General features: G+C 35.2%; 1 protein-coding gene across 1 annotated transcript in view; it reads right to left on the bottom strand.

Annotated features, from left to right (window-relative positions):
• The window catches only part of DOK6 (docking protein 6), a gene marked incomplete at both ends in the record, with an annotated part of 244,232 nt that overhangs the window by 24,167 nt on the left and 198,973 nt on the right, over positions 1-21,092 (bottom strand). Inside the window, one exon of the mRNA XM_080338878.1 lies at positions 13,304-13,421. Within this exon, the coding sequence (XP_080195004.1) occupies positions 13,304-13,421 (118 nt within the window). The remainder of the gene's footprint in view (positions 1-13,303; positions 13,422-21,092) is intronic.

Below are 21,092 nucleotides of genomic sequence, written 5' to 3'. Positions count from 1 at the left end.
TTATGTCAATCATGTACATAAGACTACAGTGGTGGTTGTGTATAATATTTCTTATGTATAGTATTTCTTCAAATCATCCTGTTAGACTGGTTCAGAGCCAGGACCCAATTACATTTTTTCCCAAAATGTGGGTGTCATCTCTTGCATCTCTACTGAAGATCTAGTCTTTGAACAATCACGTGAGCTCCAGAACTGCAGCAGTGAGGAGACAAATTCAAAATATTAATAGAGATTTGGATCACAGTGCCTAATATCAGTAAGGCACAGACATACCATTTGATCACACAGGCTGAATCTAGATCAGGCCTCAGAACACAAGCTTGTTTATGTTGAGTGAGAACATAGAGCAGAGTGTTTACACCTGCCATATGCCTTTAAATTGGTGTTATGCCAGCAACTGGAGAACAGACAATACCTGATTTGATATACAGGTCAAGTGATGTCTAATTTGGCATAAAATTTGCCTTCACAAAGCTACCTATCAAAATATTCTGAACAAATTTGAACTGCTTTAATAAGTTTGTGTCAGTTCTGCATTCTGAATCACGTCGCCATGGCATTTCTCACCAAGCAGTAGACACTTTCAAATTGGATTTATTATTTTGTCAAATTACAGCCCTATTCCATGCATCAAAAAGATCATAAGGAAGCAAGGTAACATTTTAATCAAGACACTGCTACTACTTGCAATAATTTATATGTCTTAGTTGTGCATCAAAATCCATGCAGGGATCCTTCTCCCATTAAAAACGAGAAAGAAAAAAACCAACCACAAACATCTGTTGTTAAATTAGCATTTGAAGGTATGAATTCTTTCAACTTAACAATGCTTACTAATATTATTGAGTGTGGGCTGCTAGCTAGACTTTCTTCTTGCTCCTTCATTTTTCAGTGTACTTACGGTTGTAGTGAATACAAAATACCTGAATTGCTTATCACCTTGTAGAAAACTCTTCTCAAAGGCATCTGCATTTCAGTCTAATGGTGCACTATTGCAATAACAATCATTCTTCCATTTTGACCATCCAGATCAGAATGCGTTTCTTTTTGTCTTTGTGCCTGAAGTGCCTCTACTTGAGAAAGAGCCTTCCAGCTATCATGTGGCAGTAAATGGATCTATTAATATTACACTTTCCACAGACACTAGATTTAGCACAGAGCAAATACTTACCAGCAATATCATTTTTCACACAGCCATAATGCCAATATAAAAAATTAACTCATAGTTTGGCATACAAAACAATACATAAATCCATCTGCTATGCAAAGAAAGCTTCAGGATTACAAGAATGAGTTTTGAATGAATAACACTTTTAGCACATTAAAATGGCAACTATTAACCATTGCATTTATGATAGCAGATAGTACAAGTACAGAATACTAACATATAAGGAAATGTAACTGAGGTGAAATAAACATTTCTGGTATATTATGTAGGGTAAGAATAGAAATACGAATCTTCTTAGCACACACACTTGGAGGTCCCTTTAACAGAGCTATGCTGATCCACAACAGATTGGGATCTGGCACTTATTTTGTTCTGTCACATAATCAAGATTATTTGACCTAATTCCTACCAACTATTTGCATATCATAGGCTTTTAAATACTAGAGAATAAATCCACTTATAAGAAATGAAAACAATGTTACTCAGAAAGGAGGTGAGAAAAGATTTCAACAGGAATATAATGTATGTTAGGCAACTCATGGAAGACAAATGTCTGACACAGAAAGTCTAAGGAGACTTACAAAATGCTGCACCTGGCCATAAATTTTATATCTGTGAAGTCTGATATTATCTATGATAGATAATATGGCTTTCTGTTTAACTCCAAGTTTCACTAAATGATATTTTTGATCTAACACTCACTTCTGTGAGGAAAAAAACATGTGGATGTGGGTTGGATTCAACTTTGCAGCTGTTTAGAACTGAATAAATAATTTAGAAGACATTCAATAGACATATTCAGGATCTGGCACATCTTGATATTTCACATTGAAATAACATCTGTGTTACAACAATGCATGTCAACGTAACGTGTAATAGTATGTGAAACTCTTAATACTGAAACGATAATTTAATAACATGGTTTATCTTAACATGTACATCTTTATCTACAAACATATATTTCACTTTGATCTGCATACTACTTTTTTCTTTCCTTATTGACTGTGTGGTTTTATAAATCACACAAACTCTAGCATCACAGTTGAAGAACAGCACTTGGCTGTTGGTTGAGAGATGCCACAATAATTGTCAGATTTCAATGATTCTTCCCTAGGCAGGTGAAAACTGCAATTGCTGTGCAGTCAGACGGTGAGTCATACTGCCTCCAAGAGTAAGGTAATAATTTACTTCTCTGAGGTCAGCAAAGACAGGGTTCAAAGCTAAATCTGTATATCGTTTCAGGATAAAAAAAAAATCAAGAATCGACTCACACAGTTTGGCTTTAGAGCTCCTACTGACCAAGGACTGTTTTCAGAGAGATAAAGGTATCACCACCCTCCTACTGTTGAGGCTGAATATTGCTTTACTGACAGTGTAATGGTATGGACCCATATTTTAGGTACTAACCTGTATTGCAACTGTTGGGGCAATTTCATGCTATATGATAGTACTGAGAAGGTTTTATTAAACCATTTCACAGTTGCAATGATATTCTCTAGCTTTTTTTTTTTTTTTTGTCTAATCACATCAATGTAAAAAAAACAAGAAAAACAAATCTCTTTCATATAGATGACTTTTAAGTCCAAAGCAAGTGTGCAGATATTTTATCATATAAAATCTATCTACATTACCATGTAAAAATCCAAGAGAGTTCCATGACTATGAGAATAAAGATTAATTTCAGTCAAAAAGGCTCTACATAATTACACGGGCCATTGAAGAAATGGTCAAAAGTGGGGGTCTGTTTTCTGCTACAGTGATCTGTGGACATGAGTTATAGGGGAAAATTTTTATCTTGTCTAGGTCAGCAGAATTTTTTTTTCTCATGAGCTAGGATGGCTTGCAACAGCTGAGAACTAATTCCTTAACAGCAAATTAACTTCTCTTGGCTAGTTATAAAGGTTTTCCTTTGCATCTCGCATGTTTTGGAACATTTAAATAAGCAAAATATGTGTCTTATATTCATAGCAATGATACTATTAAAATTTTCTGTACATTTTCCCTTTTTACAGTACTTATGTACTGGCATAATTTCATTCATGTCCCTGGTAACATTGCTGATTTACTGCAGCATAAGCAAAAACCCAGTCATACCTTGAAGATAACAGCTTAAATTGTCCCCCTCTTTGGTATTTTATTACACAATAAACACCACTGCAAAATTCATGGCTCATTCCCACAGTTTGGTACAAGGTTTGAAGTATAACTAAGGTAATAAGTGTATGTGAAGAGGTATCTTGAGCCTTTCTTTATATTTCTTTAGTTCATAAACACTTCAGTGCTGTTCCAATCCATGAGCGTAAGATGGAGTAGTTCTTTGCTTTGAAATGTTAGCCAGCAAATCAGGAAACTGTACAGAATGATAAAGAAAAATCTCTTTTCCTCATTCTTACACTGGATGAAGAGAAGATCTATGGTCTACACATTAGAAGAATTTTGCCGTCACACGTTTTGGGAGAGACCTTCTCATAGGTATCCTAGAGAGTCAAAAGGCATTTACTAGTGCATAAAAACCAGTATATGTTTGGATGGAAAAATCACACACTGGTACAGCCAGTGTTCAGTATCTGCTGTCCTGGCACTGTTCTGCTCCTCCACTCCCACTACACCCCTCATTTATTTGTTAAGAATGTGTTGTCTTAGTTAATATAGGGTGACAGAAGAAAAACAAGGCTCTTCACAAACAGATTGACACTTAAACCAAAATGCACATACTTGATCAGAGGAAAGTGTTTCTATAAGAGGCATGAAAGAGATGAAAAACTGCTGAACTATTTCTCAGAATTAAATACCTGCTCTGATGAATAGAGAATAATGAGACAGTTGACAAGACTGAATGAAATACACTTCCATTTCCTAACCCAGAACAAGTTGTCTTTTCCATCATAAAATGCTTGTGACATGAATGTTTGGTGATGATAGGACAAACAGAAGCCCCAAAACATTGCTGTGGCATCCTGGAACAGTAGAACAGCAATAGTGGATAAAAACAAGTAGCCAATGCCTATCAACAATCAACAGCTACAAAGAGAATAGACATTTTCAAATTAAAACTTAAACACTTACATAAACAGACTCTGAGCCATACTTTCAGCAACAACTTTGCTTGTGAGTATTCCCTAAACTTGTGATGTCCACACATAAAGAAAGGAGGCAGGAAGCACATTTAGGTACTTGCATTCCTGAGTTGATGCCATCAGTCCATAATTAAGAAACTAGGAAATCTGTCAATGTCCCATTAGACATCTTAATACAGCATGCAGAAACCTTATTAAAAAACAAGACTCATTCGTGTTTTAGTGAAAAGTAGGCAAGTGTATGGACTCAGAAGTACTAATCTGGCATGTGTGTAATAGGTATTTAGGAAGAAAAGATTCTGTTATTGTATCTATCTAGCCAAATGTGTGGAAAACTAGCAAAATGAGGTAACAATGAAAACTTGCTTCATGCAGTTTTCACTAACTTCCATGAAAAAGCACCCTACCTAGGAATGACAACTTTACAGTAGTACAGTACAGGAAAGAATAGAACTGATAACATTTAAATGCTTAATTAGTCAAATGCAAGAACAATGATAAATGTTTTAAGCCAGAGGAAGAGTATTTTTCTGGGAAGCTGAAGCTAAATGACTAATCAAAATTCTCTTTTAATTACATTTGATTCAGAAAACACAAAAAGAGTGATATAGATATAACTAACTAGCCACGTGTCTTCTGCAGTGTGAAAACACACCTGTGCATAATTAGCTAATTCTCAGCTAAGTATTCAATTAATAAAGTAGTTGCTTTACTTTGAATGCATTATAATAGTGACTATAAGTAAGTTGCACCTAGTTCAAGTCATATCAAACAGCTTTGGGAACAGTCTGCAGTGACTGTATAAGGCTCGACAGAATTTGGAGAGAAAAAAAGGTAATCATTATTGGCAGTGGCAGCCCCCACCAAGAATTAGCCCCAGGAAGAGAGGTGGGTTGTACAAGACCCTGTTTTCTACCTTGGCTGAAGATGAAGGTCCAAGACGGACAAGAGGTAGTGAGAAGATGTATCCTTATTTTCTCAGTCCACAGACTCTGGGCAAAATAATCCTGCTGGCACAGGAGGACAAGCCGTGCCTCCCCCTGCAAGCTGCTGGATTTCCTCCTTGCCCTGGGCTGGTCTGAGGGATGGCAACACTGCTCACAAGAGGAGACAGGACACTGCTGGGAACACAACCACTTGTGCTACATTATGTCACATACACTGCCCAGTCAGAGAAAATAACTATGTCACAGTCCCTCTGTGTGTAAACTTGGTGTAACAACAATAACATAAATATTATGTCATTAAAGAGAGTAGTAAGGATCTTTTCATTTCATCCTCACTCTCCAATTAAGGCATTTGCTGCTGAACAGTAAAAAGCCTCATTCCACTTAGGACCTCACCTCTACCACCTGCAGTCAGGATGGATATGGCTTTATGGCACACTGCTCTGCTACTCTGCACTGGATCCTCATGTGGCCATTTTTTGTTAGAGGCAGGGAGGTAAAGAGCCTTTGATATAATGTAAATTCCAGAGCTTGCAGTTATACACTATAGTGAGCCACTAACTCTACCCTTCCTTTCTCTCTTATGTCTCTCCCAGTATGGTACCACATTTTCCTTTCTTCCATATAGCTTTATAACAGAATATCTCATTTTTTCTTAAACTTAGGGCAATGAGCCTTTGATTAAAATCCTTTCTCAAAAGGCATCTTGAAAGAATTTTGAAGGATAAACAAGTATGCAGCAACTGAACAGCAAACTCACTTCCAGTATTCAAACATGGAACTGCAAGGAGGTGGCAGACTTCAGTTTTAGAAAAGATGAAAAACTTTCACTTTGGTGAGATCTTGCTAACTCTGCATTGAGAGGAAATACCCATTGTTATTCACAGTTGTTATTTCTGTGAAATTTATCTTAGTTTCTTACAATGTATCATTTTGATCAAATAAAAAGTTGGCAGCACATAAGAATTCACCAAGATGAAAAGGCTTTTTTGAACAAACAGAGAATGAAAGATGTTCTATGATTTTTTGAACATTTTTTTTTTTTTCTCTCTATTGAATAATACCATGATTTTTTAATCAGTTCTGTGCAGCCGAAATTCATTTTGGAGTTATAAAGAATGCATTCTCATGGCTTGATTAAACTGAGCGGACTGAGTAGGGTGTCCATTGTGCTTAAATTTACCCTGCCATGAAAATAACTAGGTTTGTAGTAACAACAGACTACGTGTTGTGTGCCGCAAATATTGTCATAATAATATTGTTGCATATTAGTAAAGTGAGATACACATAAAATACAATCTTATAGAAACTAAAGACTAATGTATTTGGGATCTTATGATAATCTTCCTGCAACAAATATATTTAAAACTTCATAGTGACCAAATAACAGGCAGTGAGGTCAATGTTACATCACTTCAGATGAGCAGTCAAATAGATATTTATATGATCCCATTTTATGTCATAAATATGAATGTGAAGGGAGAGAGGTTGGATCTTTTTTCCACTTAAAGTAAATCTAGATCAATTGAAATCCTTGGGTTTGGCATCTTTCCTCATTAGTGCTGGCAAAGCTGATATTATTAAAATCCCTCCACTCTCCCCATTACACAGCCTATTTTCAAAACTCATATTGTTTCTAGACTATAAAAAATCTGTAAACACATTCTATAGAAGTGCCAATTTCAATAATTTTTACTTTATTTAAAAATAATTATTGAAACAAAATAACTGACAATCTTGATTCTAACTGTGATAACATACTTAACACAAAATAAGACCATTGTAGCTAGAGCAGTCTGGATTTATTGATGCAATGATATAATAGAAAAAAAGCGGTTTTCAAAAAATTGGCCTGTGACAAGTATTTTCATTTTATCTTTGATATAGCACAGCAAACCTATCTTGTTCAGACACTCCAACACCAGCTGACAGCATCCATGGAGCTGGTCATAGCTGTTCTCCCACTATCCATATTCTTTCACTGAACTACTGCTCTTATGATACAATACAAATCCTTGAATTTTACAGTACAGCAGAGAGATCAAATGACTGTAGCATAACTGCAGTTAGTCTTAAGCTAAATCAAGGTAAAGATTCTTGGTTTCTGTTAAGTTAAGCTAGGGACAAAGCTTGATTTGCTTCTCACACTGAGTGAGATGCTATTGTAATAATAAATTCATGAAGTCATTAAGCTAAAGCATAAAAAGAGATTTATAACTAAGAATTTGTGTAGTTTGCACTGAAGAACTTACATTTGTTGGGTTTTGGAGGGGAGAGGAAGCAATTAGCCAATATTTAACTGCTCTTCTTACACTATTTGGGCTTTCAGTTGTAACTGGAGACTGCAGTGACCTCTACACTTTCTGGTCTAGCACAGAATAACCTCATTGACAAGTGACCTCATTGGAGGACTCTCTTCTAAGAGAAAGGGCATCACAATATAGGGCTTAAAAGAAATCAGAACTTCCGAACTTGACAACAGAAAGTGCCTTATTAATATTTTTTCTGGCTTTCCCCCCTACTTTTCATGGCTCATAACTGTAAGAACCTCTTACCTCAGCAACCATTAATCAGAATGAAAGGGAATATGCCAAGATATGCTTTAAAGCTTGTCAGTAATGCTCTTAATTAGCTATAGCAATGAGGTTCTTCTTTACTAGTTTCTGAGACACTTTGCATTTCCAATATGCCACTTTAAAATCAGTCTAGTGATGCTCTGGCTTTGCACAGAATTTCAAAGCTTAAAAGAAAAGGATCAATTCTACTGCATAAGACTTGAGAAGCCACATAATACAGTCATTTAAAATAATGTAGCCCTTATGCAGTTTCTACTCAGTAAGTATCTTGTTTCAGGTGTCCTTTATTCATACTTCAAATTTTATAGGCTTCATTTACTAATGTGAAAGTTCTGATGAGATTCAGCAAAAGAAATGGGAAGGTGGCAGGCTATAAAGCATTTCAGCTTTAGCTGCTGGTAGACAGTGAAACATTACTGAGTGATAAGGTTTATATAACAGATATATTCTAACATTTTATGGCATTCACATTATTATGGCATCAAGATTAGATGGGGAAATGGATTCTGTACTCTGTTGCTGGGCATATGAACAAACAATGGAAATGCCAAAATGACAAATGCCCGCCAATTCATTTTACTCACTTTAATTTGCAGAAAACTGCAGAAGGCCACATAGGAAATTTCTGCAGGATTAGCCTAAGGAAGGTTGAATAGGATGATTCAAACCCTTCTAAATGTTTAGCAATTTGAATATTCTCTGATTATTTCTAATGACATTCCAGGGCTTCTACCTCAAGAAGGCAGGAACCTTATTTAGCTGGGAGAAATCATTTGTGCATGACTTTGTCTCCTTTTTATGTACAGAGACTTTCAGCTGAATGGGTTAACACTAAATGTTATTCTATTTAAAATAATAATACATTAAAAAACAAGAGCAGGGTGAGCTCTCACCTAACAAGGCCAAAAGACAAGGGGGAGCGCAGGTTTGCTTACTGAGGCCAAAGGGGAGCCAGAGTTTCCGTTTGTTTTGATTTGCAAAAGCAGATTTATTTTTCTTGCATCTTTAGTGTGAAATACAAAAGTCAATTGAATTAACGGCAAAATTCCAAAAGACTTCATCAAGGCCAGTTTTTACTTCTGTGTGCTTTTGATTTTAACATGTACTTACAAGCATAACTGATGCTTCCAGCTCAAGTCCTGTCTCATTAAAGACTATAGTTTTATTTCCTGAACTTCCCCACTAAGTTTAAAAATGTGTGACTCCAGCTCTTTGTAAGCATTCTAGTGTTTTTCAGTCTCATTTAATTACTTTATTACGTGTTCACAACAAAATGTGGTAAACATTTGTGATAGAACAAATAAGCATTTGCGACAAGCAAATTGTGCAAAGTAATTTACTGTGGAAAAAAATTACTGTTCTCTTTAAAAGGAAAACATATAAGATGTTACTGGTGTAATTCTTATACAAATATACATTTCTTCACATGAGTACTCTCACAAAAATTAATAATTGCTTATGTGGGCAGATGCTCATCATTTTGAGTTTGGATGGCAAAACCAAGGTCCAAATAAGGAATACAAACCAGAATTTTGATTTTCTGGGAGAAAGACCAGACTGCAATTAAATTTTCTGAACTTAATTTCCTTAGTGATTTCAACAACTGCAATAGAAAAAGCGAATGCAGGTTCCACACCAAAATTTTATTTGATCTTATTTGTTTAATAATATCCAAACTGTGTTTAAAATTCAAACTGTCCAAAATCTCCAGAGCAAGAACTACAATAGTTTCAGCTAGCTGAAAATTCAGTCTGCAATGCATCTTTTCATCCTAAGCAAATTTAAAGTCCAAAATACAAAATTAAAAAAAAAAAAGTGTGTTAATGTCATTTTATTTTTCTGTATAAAAATACATGTGCTCTGTTTCTTATTTTTTAATATCTTGTGAATCAGTGCTATATTACATGCCAGGTAATAACAATAAGCAATGATTTATGAGGATACACACAGAGTTTTTGTCATGCTTACATGGCTTTGGTACTTGTATTTTTGTCCTTCTTAACCATGATTTCAGTTCACAGTGGTACTCTTGGCTTGTAATTTTTGTGTTTTTGTAAACCTTGATGTATAGGAGGGCATAATATATTGAGGAAGTTTATCTTCTTTTGGGTCTAATCCTTCATTAAGCTCTCTGTTCTTCATGAAAATGTACAATTCATTTAAGCCTTACTTATTTATGCACAAAAAAAACCATGTATAAGCAATTTTCCTTTTCCTTTTTCTCTGTTAGTTAAACTATTTTATTATAAAACCCTGTAAGGACACTATTTCTTTTCTGAATTGTAATTAAAGGCACGATCTGTATTATTAATATATATACTTTAGAAAAAGGCATTGTGATCTGTAAAGTCATGGGTACCAGTTGGGATTTTAAGTGAGACCCCTCTGACATGGAAGTTTAGGTTGGAATTTAACCTGATGGGTGTAAAACCTTTGTGCTGTTTTCCAGCAGAGCAGCAATTTCCCTCTCCCTTTTAATGTGCAGTGATGGGGCTTGACACATCCCTGATGTCACATCAGATGGAGAGAAAAGGCAATGTTCAGCACTGAGAGGGCACTGCCGTGCCAGCTACTGAGGCCCCAGTACAACCTCTGCAGTGCCTGCAGGTCATGGATGGAAATGCTGTCAACCCTGCAGCACTACACTATAAAATTCGAAGTGATTACTGCTAGTGATGTGCTGCCACCGATAAAAGCCAGCCACCGTGCTGTTCCTATTGACAAGATTAATTAGACAACTAAATTACTACTTTTATCTTAGCAGTGCAATCAAGAACTGGAAGAGTGCAAGGAAGACACAAATGGAAGAAAAGTTGTAGAGAGAAACCAGCCCACCTCATTTCAGGATATGTTGTGCAACCTGTGTTCCTTCAGCACTATTATTCTGCGTTTAAATTTTTTCAGGTCTTTACATGCAAGTGTTGTCATGGGCACATGTAGGATGATAAACCTGATAACCATTTATTGAATTGCCTTTTTGCATGTGAAATATAGTCTTAAAAACAACAATGAAAAAAACCCCAAGATTCCCCACCTTCTTACTGTACAGCATATTAATTATTGGATCAGCTCACACTACTAATTAAGTTAAATTCAACTGCGAAATAGCTCCCAAAGAGCCAATTTATCTAAGGTAGTATGAGCACATATTAATTTCTCCTTATACATCACCAGCTGTTATTAATTGAACTGTAGTCGCTTCAGACTACAAGTTTGAAATAATTGCCACTACGGAAATGCTTCTACACTGTACTTAACAGTGAGTTCGGTTGTTACTTAATTGATATTGATAGGAACCTGAATATAGGTAGACACCGCTCTAGCTACTTAATTTTAGAGTTTGTGAGATATTCAGAGGAATGTGTGGAATTTTCAAATTCTTCCATTGAATGTGAAAAGCTTTGTCATAAATATACATTAAGAGCAGAACTGAGTTTGATGGGTTATTCTCTACAGAAAATGTCTCCTCTTTGAAGGTGTAATATCCTTTTTCAAGTTCAGAGGAGATCACAGTGGCAGCAAGTGATTTTTCCCTGTGCAGCAGCTCCTCTCAGCTGGCTGCTTTACTAAGGTAAGGGCTGAAGTGATGCTCGCAATCTGCTTCCTCACTACCCACCTTCCACCTGCAGCTATGAAGCATCTGCGTGCTGATGCTTTGACAGCCGGTAATTCTCTGCTGTGCAAAAAACTGCCAGTATGAACAGGTATTAGGATGAAAAGGTTTATTTTGAGGCCCCTTAAGCTTCTGTATAAATATATTGCATTTAATTAGTCATGGCAGCAGAAGGTTGAAAGAGATCTTCATTGCAGATAATGAGTAATATTCGTGCATGTGAACATTTCGCAAGCAGAGGGAGACAAAAATATCCTCTGGATGCATTTCTTAGCCCCCTGGTAAAACTGAAGTAGTCTCTCCTGAAATCAATTACACTTTCTCAAGTTTCAGTCATCATAGTACAAATAAGAACAATGAAAAACTTTAGTTCTGAATTAGTTATTAGTCCCATGTTTCAGTGGAAGTGTGAGTAAAATCTGTATATTTCCAGAAACTAAAATTATTGCATTTTTTATAATACACTTTCAATATGTTGCATCTTCCAAAGCTCCTTAGTATAGGTGTTGAACTATTACTTGAGATATGAAGTTTTGGTTTCCTACATTGCAAAGGGCATTCATAAGAAACAAAAGATTGCAGAAAATGAACAATGTTCCATACATTCATATCACTTCATGTATACCATAACACATTTACTATCTTTTTGCCAAAGACCCATCAAGAACATAAGAAGAGGAGCTCTAACATATCTACAAATAACCTTTTTTTTTTTTTTTTTCATTCTTATTGTGTTCATGAAAAGAGTATCAGTGATATGATGAATATTTCTAAGGTGACATGATCTAAGGAATAATGATCTAAGGTAATCTACAAGCACAAGTTTTTTAACAAAGAACTTCTGGAAGGTTATTTTATTTTTTCCATTACTGTTATTAAACTGTAAGACTATAACCATGATTAGAAATTCACTTCGATGTATGTGGGATGATGGGAAACAAATGCTGTACCCTTTAATGAGTCATCCCCTGTATTCACAGCTCACCTGCTGATTTTAATTTATGTGATAATTTACAAAACAAAACACTTCATGTATTTCTTTCATCTATATACTGCATTTCACTTATTTTCATGAAAACATGTACTATGTTTTCTTGGATTGGGTACTCTTGTTTGGGAGCAGTTTCTAACCTCCTATCTAAATGTAAATTTCTTATGCAAACAGATTATTAATAGGGAAGTGAAACAAAATCCTTAAGCCCTTTCTAAGTAATACAAATGAATATATTTATGATAAGTTGTTATTCTTTAAAAGTGAAAACAATACTATTAATTAAGGTCTACATTTTAAATGTAATAATAAATTCAGTTTTCTAAAAGATGCAAATCAATTCCAGTTAAAAGAAGTGAATCATCATCATCAAGTTATGTTAATTACAGCATTGAAAGTCTTAAGCAAATAGCTTAGAATCTAAACATTTGAAAGAGAAATGAAGACAGAAAAACATTATATCTGTATAGAGAAGGCCTATAAGTTAGTCAAATCTACAGTTCATATATATGTCAAGCAGACTCACCAAGAACAGCTCCTGCTCCTCGAATAATCTTGTTTTAATCTTGCAACTCATATAGCCGCTTTATGTAGCTTTAATTTGGCACCCTGAGGTTGCCCAAATACATACACAATCTTATTCGAAGAAAACACTAACACAACCTAACATTCATTAGCTACTGAGAAACTACACTGAGTCAAATGGTCTATCCAGCTTTATGTGGTGATTCTGGGAATAATTTTCACCATTAGTTTACAAACTGACAAAAGCAACCTCTTTTATGTAAATTTGAGGATCCTGCTGAGGTTGCTGACAACTGATAAAATGAAATGGAGAGAAAACAACAGGGCAAATAAAAAGCAATTTGCATGAATTCTGATCAAATGGAAAGAAGCTAATGGACATGGCATTTACTTATAAGGAACTTGCCTTGTAAACTGTAGATTTCTCCAACGCTGTTCTGCCGGGTGATATGATGCCAATATGCACTACGAGGAAGTGAGATCGACTTGGATAATGTCATTGGTTCAGACAGACTGGTCTGGAGCTAAAAACCAAAGGAAACATAAATGGAAGATCACACATAGCCATACTTGGTAGATAGTCTCAAAACTGTAAATTGAACCAATGTTGTTATGAAGATCCTATTTCCTGAATTATCACAAGTTTTATACTATCATTTGAACTGTGTTATAAGCATCAGCACTGTGAATGCTCAGGAAAAAGCTGCAAAAGTATATTTGGGTATATAGGTTCATCAACGCAAGTTAATGTTAGGACATAGGAATGTGTCTCTATTTATTTACAGCTCTTCTCATTGCTGCTACAATTGTGTTATTTTCTTCTTCATGATAATGATGGATTAGCATATGCCTGAAATCTTAAACCCCTCTACAATCACATTTCTTTTTGGTCATTGAACCTGCATATTGGATTGAATACCCAGAAAGATGCTAAGAGGGAATCTGAGACAACTAGTAGAGAATTAGTAATGAAGAGTCATCAATCCCCCTAATACTCCATTCAAGTAGAGGCATCTCATCACCAAGACCAGGCTACAGCCTCAAGTGCAAATTTTCCCAGTCAGGGGACTTCACGTAGCCGAAAATGTGAATTGCATGATAAGTGTCCATGTGTACAAGAGCTATGGTGCAGATACCTGACAGAAGGAATGTAAACTTTATTAAAGAGAGCTCATTTTCAGGTGACAAATTTAAAAAGACATTTTTATTGTACAAAGTCTGTAATAAAAAGAAAAAAAAACTCTTTCAGAGACAATATCTACAATTTCTAATCTACACTTAAACAACCTACAATTATTTCAGTTTTGAGTATTAACACACACTGATGTGTGGCAGATATTCTACTTCAGATCAATCTATTGTAACTACTTCCGTTGTTGTTTTCTTGAGAATAGTCATCAAAATTGCTCCCTGTCTACAGCTAATGTCTTTTCTGTTCATTTATAGCCAAATATTACATTTCATTTGTCAGTGGTGCAGATCATCACTGGAAGCTATTTGATATGAATTCAAGAGCTTGCAGAAACATTTCCTCCATTAAAAAAAGTTCAAAATCCTTATCACAGGAATTCTATTTTTAGGAAGACTTGACAAACAAAACAAAACAAGACAACACAGAACATTTCCTTTTTTGTGGAGATCAGAGTAATAACAATCTAAGCTATTTTACCGTATTACTATACCAAGGGTAAAAAGGGTAACATTGTTGAGTAAGAGAAATAAATAAAAATATGTAACTTCAATACACACATGATTTATTTATAATTTATTCACACAAAAGGTAAATTATAGTCTTGAGGCAATAGGCAAAACTTTTTATTATTATGCATTCTGAAAATAATAATTCCATTGAAGGGAACCACTTTGACTGTGGTTCACTATCTCAAAGCTAAATCCATGGACTGAAATGAAATGGTTAAAGTTATATCATTACTCCTGATCTGAGGTGATTAGTTCCTGCTTAATCTGATCAACACTGATGCAGAACAACTTCATATGCACATATTAAAGCTTTGAAAGAAAAAAAAAATCCATTCTCATTATAAATGAAGAATTGCTCTAGTGCAGATCATGTTGTAGACATTCACAGTACTTGTTTCCTCAGATGCTCTGATTAAAGAACGACTGATATCACCTTTTGGGCAAGAAGTATCACCATATTCTAACTGCAATAAGACCAGATGAACTACATTTCTTTGGGGACTTCATAGAGAGAAAATACAATTTCTGTTTTATTAAAATATTGTCCTCTTGAAAAAAATATTCAAAATACTTTGTCAATTTTGTTTTTAATTTGAGACTATAAAATGTAAAAAGAAACATATGGATTTGAAGACCTTATCACCTCATATATCATATAAAGGATGATAATTCAGTAGCACATTAATTTGTACATGAAGTTATTTTTACTGACCATTAGATCACTATTAGCTACAATTAGGCTTTTCATCTTCTTTTCTCTATAAAAAACACATTATTGGTCAAATGTAATTGACAATGACAGAATGCTTACTCCAACAAACTGCTGTTTGTAAAAGTATTTCTGTGTTAAAAGAAAATTGCATTATCTACTGACAGAAACCTACTTTCTCTAGAGACTAACATATAGGCTAGATTGTGGGTGTTTCAGATAAAAACTTGAAACCAAGGTGAAGAAAACAAGTATATAAATATCCATATTATCAGTTTTTCATATGCCACTAAATAGCTTTTGGTTATATAAACTATTACAGACCAAACTAGAATTTAATGTACCAAGATCTACTGTTTATAATCCCTTTTCCCCAACTGTAAATGAACTTCCGGTATTTAATGGTGTTAACAAAAGAAAAAAAAAAACAAAAACAAAAAAACCAAATAAACAATTTGTAAATCAGGGAAGATGAACCAGAACCATTTACTTTTTAAATAATTAGTCAGTCAGGTTTTAGACTTCTGGTGTTCCAAACCAGTGGAAGAGATCAGTCTGGGTAAGCTCAGACACTTCATCCCAGATACTCTTGTCTTCATCCTTTCATTATGCCTCAAATAAAAACAACAGAGTTTTCCTCTGCCCTTTTCTGAACCAGCTAACTCAAATAGAGAATGTTTCACTATGGAAAATCAATTAAATAACCTTTTAATTTTCTTCTTTTCTTGAAACAGGTAGACCATCAGTTTCCTGCACAGATTTATTTCTGTCCTTAACATAAATATAGCAATTCAAAAAATATTTAAAAATTATTTCACTTATCTCCTTAGGCTTATTTCCCAATGACAAAATCAAAACAACATCTCTGAGTATGGATCCCTTCTTACGTGACAGGCAAATGTTCAGCTGTTACTTTCAACACCGGCACTGTTTCCCTGGAAAAACAGGCTCAGATGCATTAGCATCAACCATCAGAAAGGGCCATAATGGTAGAGGTAGCACAGACACATAGAAGAAATAACTCCTTGATCTGGGAATGAATTTCAGGTAATTCTGCCTCTCTACTCTGGTAAGACCCCACCTGAACTACTAGATCCAGCTCTGAAGCCCCCAGCACAGGAAAGACATGGAACTGTTGGAGCAGGTCCAGCAGAGAGTCACAAAAATGATCAGAGAGCACGAACACCTCTCCTATGAAGACAGGCTGAGAGAGAGTTGGGTTTGTTCAGTCTGGAGAAGAGAAGGCCTCAGGGAGACCTTATTGTGGCCTGTGAGTACTCAAAGAGGGCTTGTAAGAAAGATGCGGATGGACTTTTTAGCAGGGCTCATTTACGATAAGACAAGGGAGAATAGTTTTAAACTAAAAGAGGGTAGATTGCGACTAGGTACAAAAAAGAAATTTTTTACAATGAGGGTGGTGAAACACTGGCTCAGGTTGCCCAGAGAGATGGTAGATGCCCCATCCCTGGAGACATTCAAGGCCAGGCTGGACAAGGCTCTGAGCAACCGGATGTAGTTGAAGATGTCCCTGCTCATTGCAGAGGGCTTGGACTAGATCACCTTTAAAAGTCCCTTCCAACCCTAATCATTCTATGATTTCACTGAGGGTTTTTTGCAGTCTTGAATCTATGAACCAACCTTAATCTTTAGTCTATAGGTATAGAAATATAGAGGAAAGTAAAAGCAATATACCAAATTAAATGTATATAATATATTACAGTAGCATTAAATAAAATATGTCTAGAATGATTTTGCTACAAATACGTCTCAAATCTGATGAGACCTTGGGAAATGAAAAACATAAATTCAAACTTTTTTTGCACAACTTAAGAGGGGGAAAATGCTGATGTAGTTAGAACTCAGGTGAAAATAAAAGTAGAAATGCATGTATCAAAACCATATCAACACAAAGATTTTTTTTGGTGGGAATACAAAGAAAAATCCATCAATGAAGTGTTTTTGTTGTCTGACATTAAGTACCTAGTAGTTAGGTTTCTTACAGAATCTTTCTTTGATAAGACACCTTTCACATAGTGAACGTTACATTTCTTTCCTGTATCCAAATCCAAAATATCAAAAATATTAAGTCATATGAATCCTTTGCATTGCCAGCAACTTTACAACTTTAAAGGACTACTTGATTAAAATAGAAACAATTAAAAAAACCTATTAATGTGTCACTGTAAGTAGTTCCCCATATTTTTCATTATCGTTCTCTCATGAGACAAGTTTTAAGGGCTAGATTTTCTTTTAATTCCCATAGGCCATCTCCATTGACTTAAATAGATTTGTTACTCAGATATCAATAAAGAATACAGTTCCAAGAATGGAGCCTGTTAAATGTATTAGGGTTATGAGCTTTGATCTGTTTAGCATATTATTTTGGTTAGCATTTACTTTTTGCACTAAAAAAGTCAAAACACTGAAGGTGACAGAAAACACATTTGGTTTGTGGAGAAGAACTGAATAATATGTAGTTCATTCAATTTTTTAGCCTGCAATAAAACAGTTTACTTTTTACAGATATGTTCTCGAAATAGGTTAGTTTATTACAGATTAAAAAACCTATCTCATTTCACATCCTCATTAGAGTCTTTAAACAAACAGAAAGAGAACTAGGTCATAGAAGTCTAATGAGAATTGTGGTCTGGAAATATGAATTAAATATCATTATTTAGGTTCTTAATAACTCTAAATAAGTTTGCTTTTTTACTTGAAGAGGAAGAGTGGTCAAGAAACATATTTCACTTCTCAGCTGACTGTGGAATAGCACAGACTCATTTCACTGTATCCACAGTGAAAAATTACTCGAGTTTAAGAACTACACAATCTAGATGGTAGCACCAGCTGAGGTACCTGCTCAGCTATCAGCTGTATGAGAGAACAACCAGGAGGGAAGAAGGATTTTTTTTTTAAATGACTTTTCAGTAATGATCGAGAAAAAAGGTGTCATGTTTGTCTTTTTTTTGCAAAAGCATATACTGTTGTCCCATGTTCAACTTCTGTACTATGACACATAAACCTGTTCTACAAAAAGCAGATCCCATCCAGTACTGTGAAGAAGATTATTCCTTCTTGAGCACAGTGTTTTGCCCTTGTTTCTGTTGAATTTTAAACTGTTGTTTGAAACAATTCTTATTATATGTTCTAATAATTAGATTGTGCCTTGGTGCAGAACTTCTGTGAAGATACTTAATAAATCTCGATGCAAGTTATATTCCTATGAAAGTCCAATGAGAATATCTACCTTTTGGTAATGTGTTCTTAATAATTACTCTTTGGTTATAATTCCCCACAACCCTTTGTTCACAATAACTTAGCTTGCTTAGAAAGAGGACTATGTTCATTACTTAAAAGTGTCTACTATTAATATAAACACTTACAAGTATCAGCATACTATTTATTTGCTATACACTGCTTAATTTTTAGTTTTACGTTTTTATCCAGCTTGCTGTTCCTGACAGGATACACAATATTGGCAAAAACTCCACCAACATATGACCTCATAAGTCTTCTGAAAAGACTTATAGAAAAGCTAGCTGTGAAAGTCATTTCAGTGATTTCAGTCTTTATAATATATTTCTCACATTTAGATTTTCAGCAGCTATTCTAACTTTGTTATGACCTTTTAGAGAGTTTCGTAATCAATTATGGAGGAAAAAATCTCAAAATAATAACACTGCTTTGCAGTGCCAAGGTGATTATTCTTTGGTGGTGGAATAACATTATGTCTGAATAATAAAGAAATGGGGAAAGAAAAACATTCTGAAAGGAGATTCAATGGTACTGATTTTTTTTTCTAATCTCCTTGACCACACTATAAAGAGTGAATTGGGCCATTTTTATCCTTTTCTGGCAGAAGTGTGTTGTTATTTTTTTTTTTTTTCCTTGTTGTTTTTCCTTTAAAATAAGCTCATAATAGATCACTTTGTTGTCTGGCAGAATGGATTAATGTTGGAGAAAAGTAGATGGACTTTACAGCAATGGATTTTATTTGGATTATATTTATTGAATGTCAGTAAGGTGTGTGTCTTCACCCACATTCTGTTCACAAAATTTTGGTTTTGTTTCTTTCATGAAAGAAGTTTCCTGTCCATGGAAGCTACACTAATTACTGTGAGGGTGGAAGGTCAGGCTCTGACATCTTTACAAGTTTGAGTTATTGTATTATACACAGGCAATATATGAAATACTTCATCCATTTTTCATCACAGAAAAACACTCACTAATTACATGGGAGATGACGCTGACAAGAACAGAGATGAGACTGTTTCAAGCCTGACTAAAAGTAGGTCTCAGTGAAAACAAACACAACTAAATAGTAGGAGTCTCTAACACATAGGAGAAATTGCTACTAGGTTGAGATAATTTCTTCAATAAACGCAATAAACACATAAATTTATATATGTGTGATAGAGAATCCAGTATTGCACAGATATTATTTGCACATATTCCTTGTCCTGTCTGTTATCATAAAATGGGAGCTTTTATGAGAGAGGTGCTGGATGACATGAAGGAAAAGATTTTGCATATAGACATTTGCTGACCTGAAAACATACCGCATTTTGGGACAAGACTGTGCCCAACTTTAAAATAATTTCACATTTTAAAAGTAAAAATCTAGAACTATTGAAGATGCTCAGTACTGATACACTTGTTTAAAGGTATAGATATTTCCAGATGGAAAATGGGGAGGATCAGGCCAAAAAACCACCTAAAATCAAAAAGCAAAATCTAAATTAACACCATATCCCTACATATTTTATTCAAGGCAAAAATAGAAATGAATCACAGTCCTAGAACAGTTCATCATGTTCACTCACGAATATCTGAAGTGAAGGCAGTTGGCATAGAACGCACTGATATAGATCAGCTTAAACTCTCGGGTGTTAGCTTTACCTTCGAAGATATGTTCTAGGGGTCATTCATCTCAAGCAGTTCATCACCGAAATGATCATTTACAGATTTGACTCATTTCAAAAAGAAACAGTGAATTATGTGCATGATTGTGAGTGTTTGCTAGTAGGTGGTATAAAATAGAAGTCAATGATGTGAGGGTTATGAGGAGGTCACTGAATTAAGGAGTTAATAGTGGCCTGAAGAGTACAGAAGATGTTATTTGATTTGACAAAACAATATTGTGATTGGGAGAGATACCTGAGAATAGGAGGAAAGTCACTGACACTGCTGTCTTTAAGAAGGGGAAGAAGGAGGACCCAGGGGACTACAGGCTGGTCAGCTTCACCTCAGTCCCTAGGAAGATGGTGGAGCAGCTAATCCTGGAAATAATTTCCACTCACATGAAGGATAAAAAGGTCATCAGGAGTAGTCAGAATGGATTCATCAATCTGACACTCTCTTTTGATAAAATAACTGGCTTGGTAGATGAACAGAAAGCAGTGGATATTGTTGATTTTGACTTCAGGAAGGATTTTGATACTGTTTCCTGTAGGATCCTCAGGGAGAAGCTGATGATGTATGGGCTGGATAAGCAGCCCATTTCAATGAGGTGGACTGAAAATTGGCTGAATGAATCAGCCTAGAGGATGACAATGAGCGGATTAAATCTAGTTGGAGGCAGTAACTAGCAGTGTACCCTAGGGGTCAATATTGTGTCCAGTCTTGTTCAACATCTACATTAATGATTAGAATGATGGGACAGAGTGCATCCTCAGAAGATATACTTATGTCACAAAATGGGATGAGTGGCTGATAAACCAGAGGGTTGTGCTGCCATCCAGAGGGATCTCAACAGGCTGGAGAAATCAGCTGACAGGAACCTCAT

The sequence above is a fragment of the Nesoenas mayeri genome (assembly GCF_963082525.1).
Source record: "Nesoenas mayeri genome assembly, chromosome: 2".
NCBI lineage: Eukaryota > Metazoa > Chordata > Aves > Columbiformes > Columbidae > Nesoenas > Nesoenas mayeri.
Note: the sequence above shows the minus strand (reverse complement) of the source record. Positions and strands in the feature narration are given on the sequence as shown.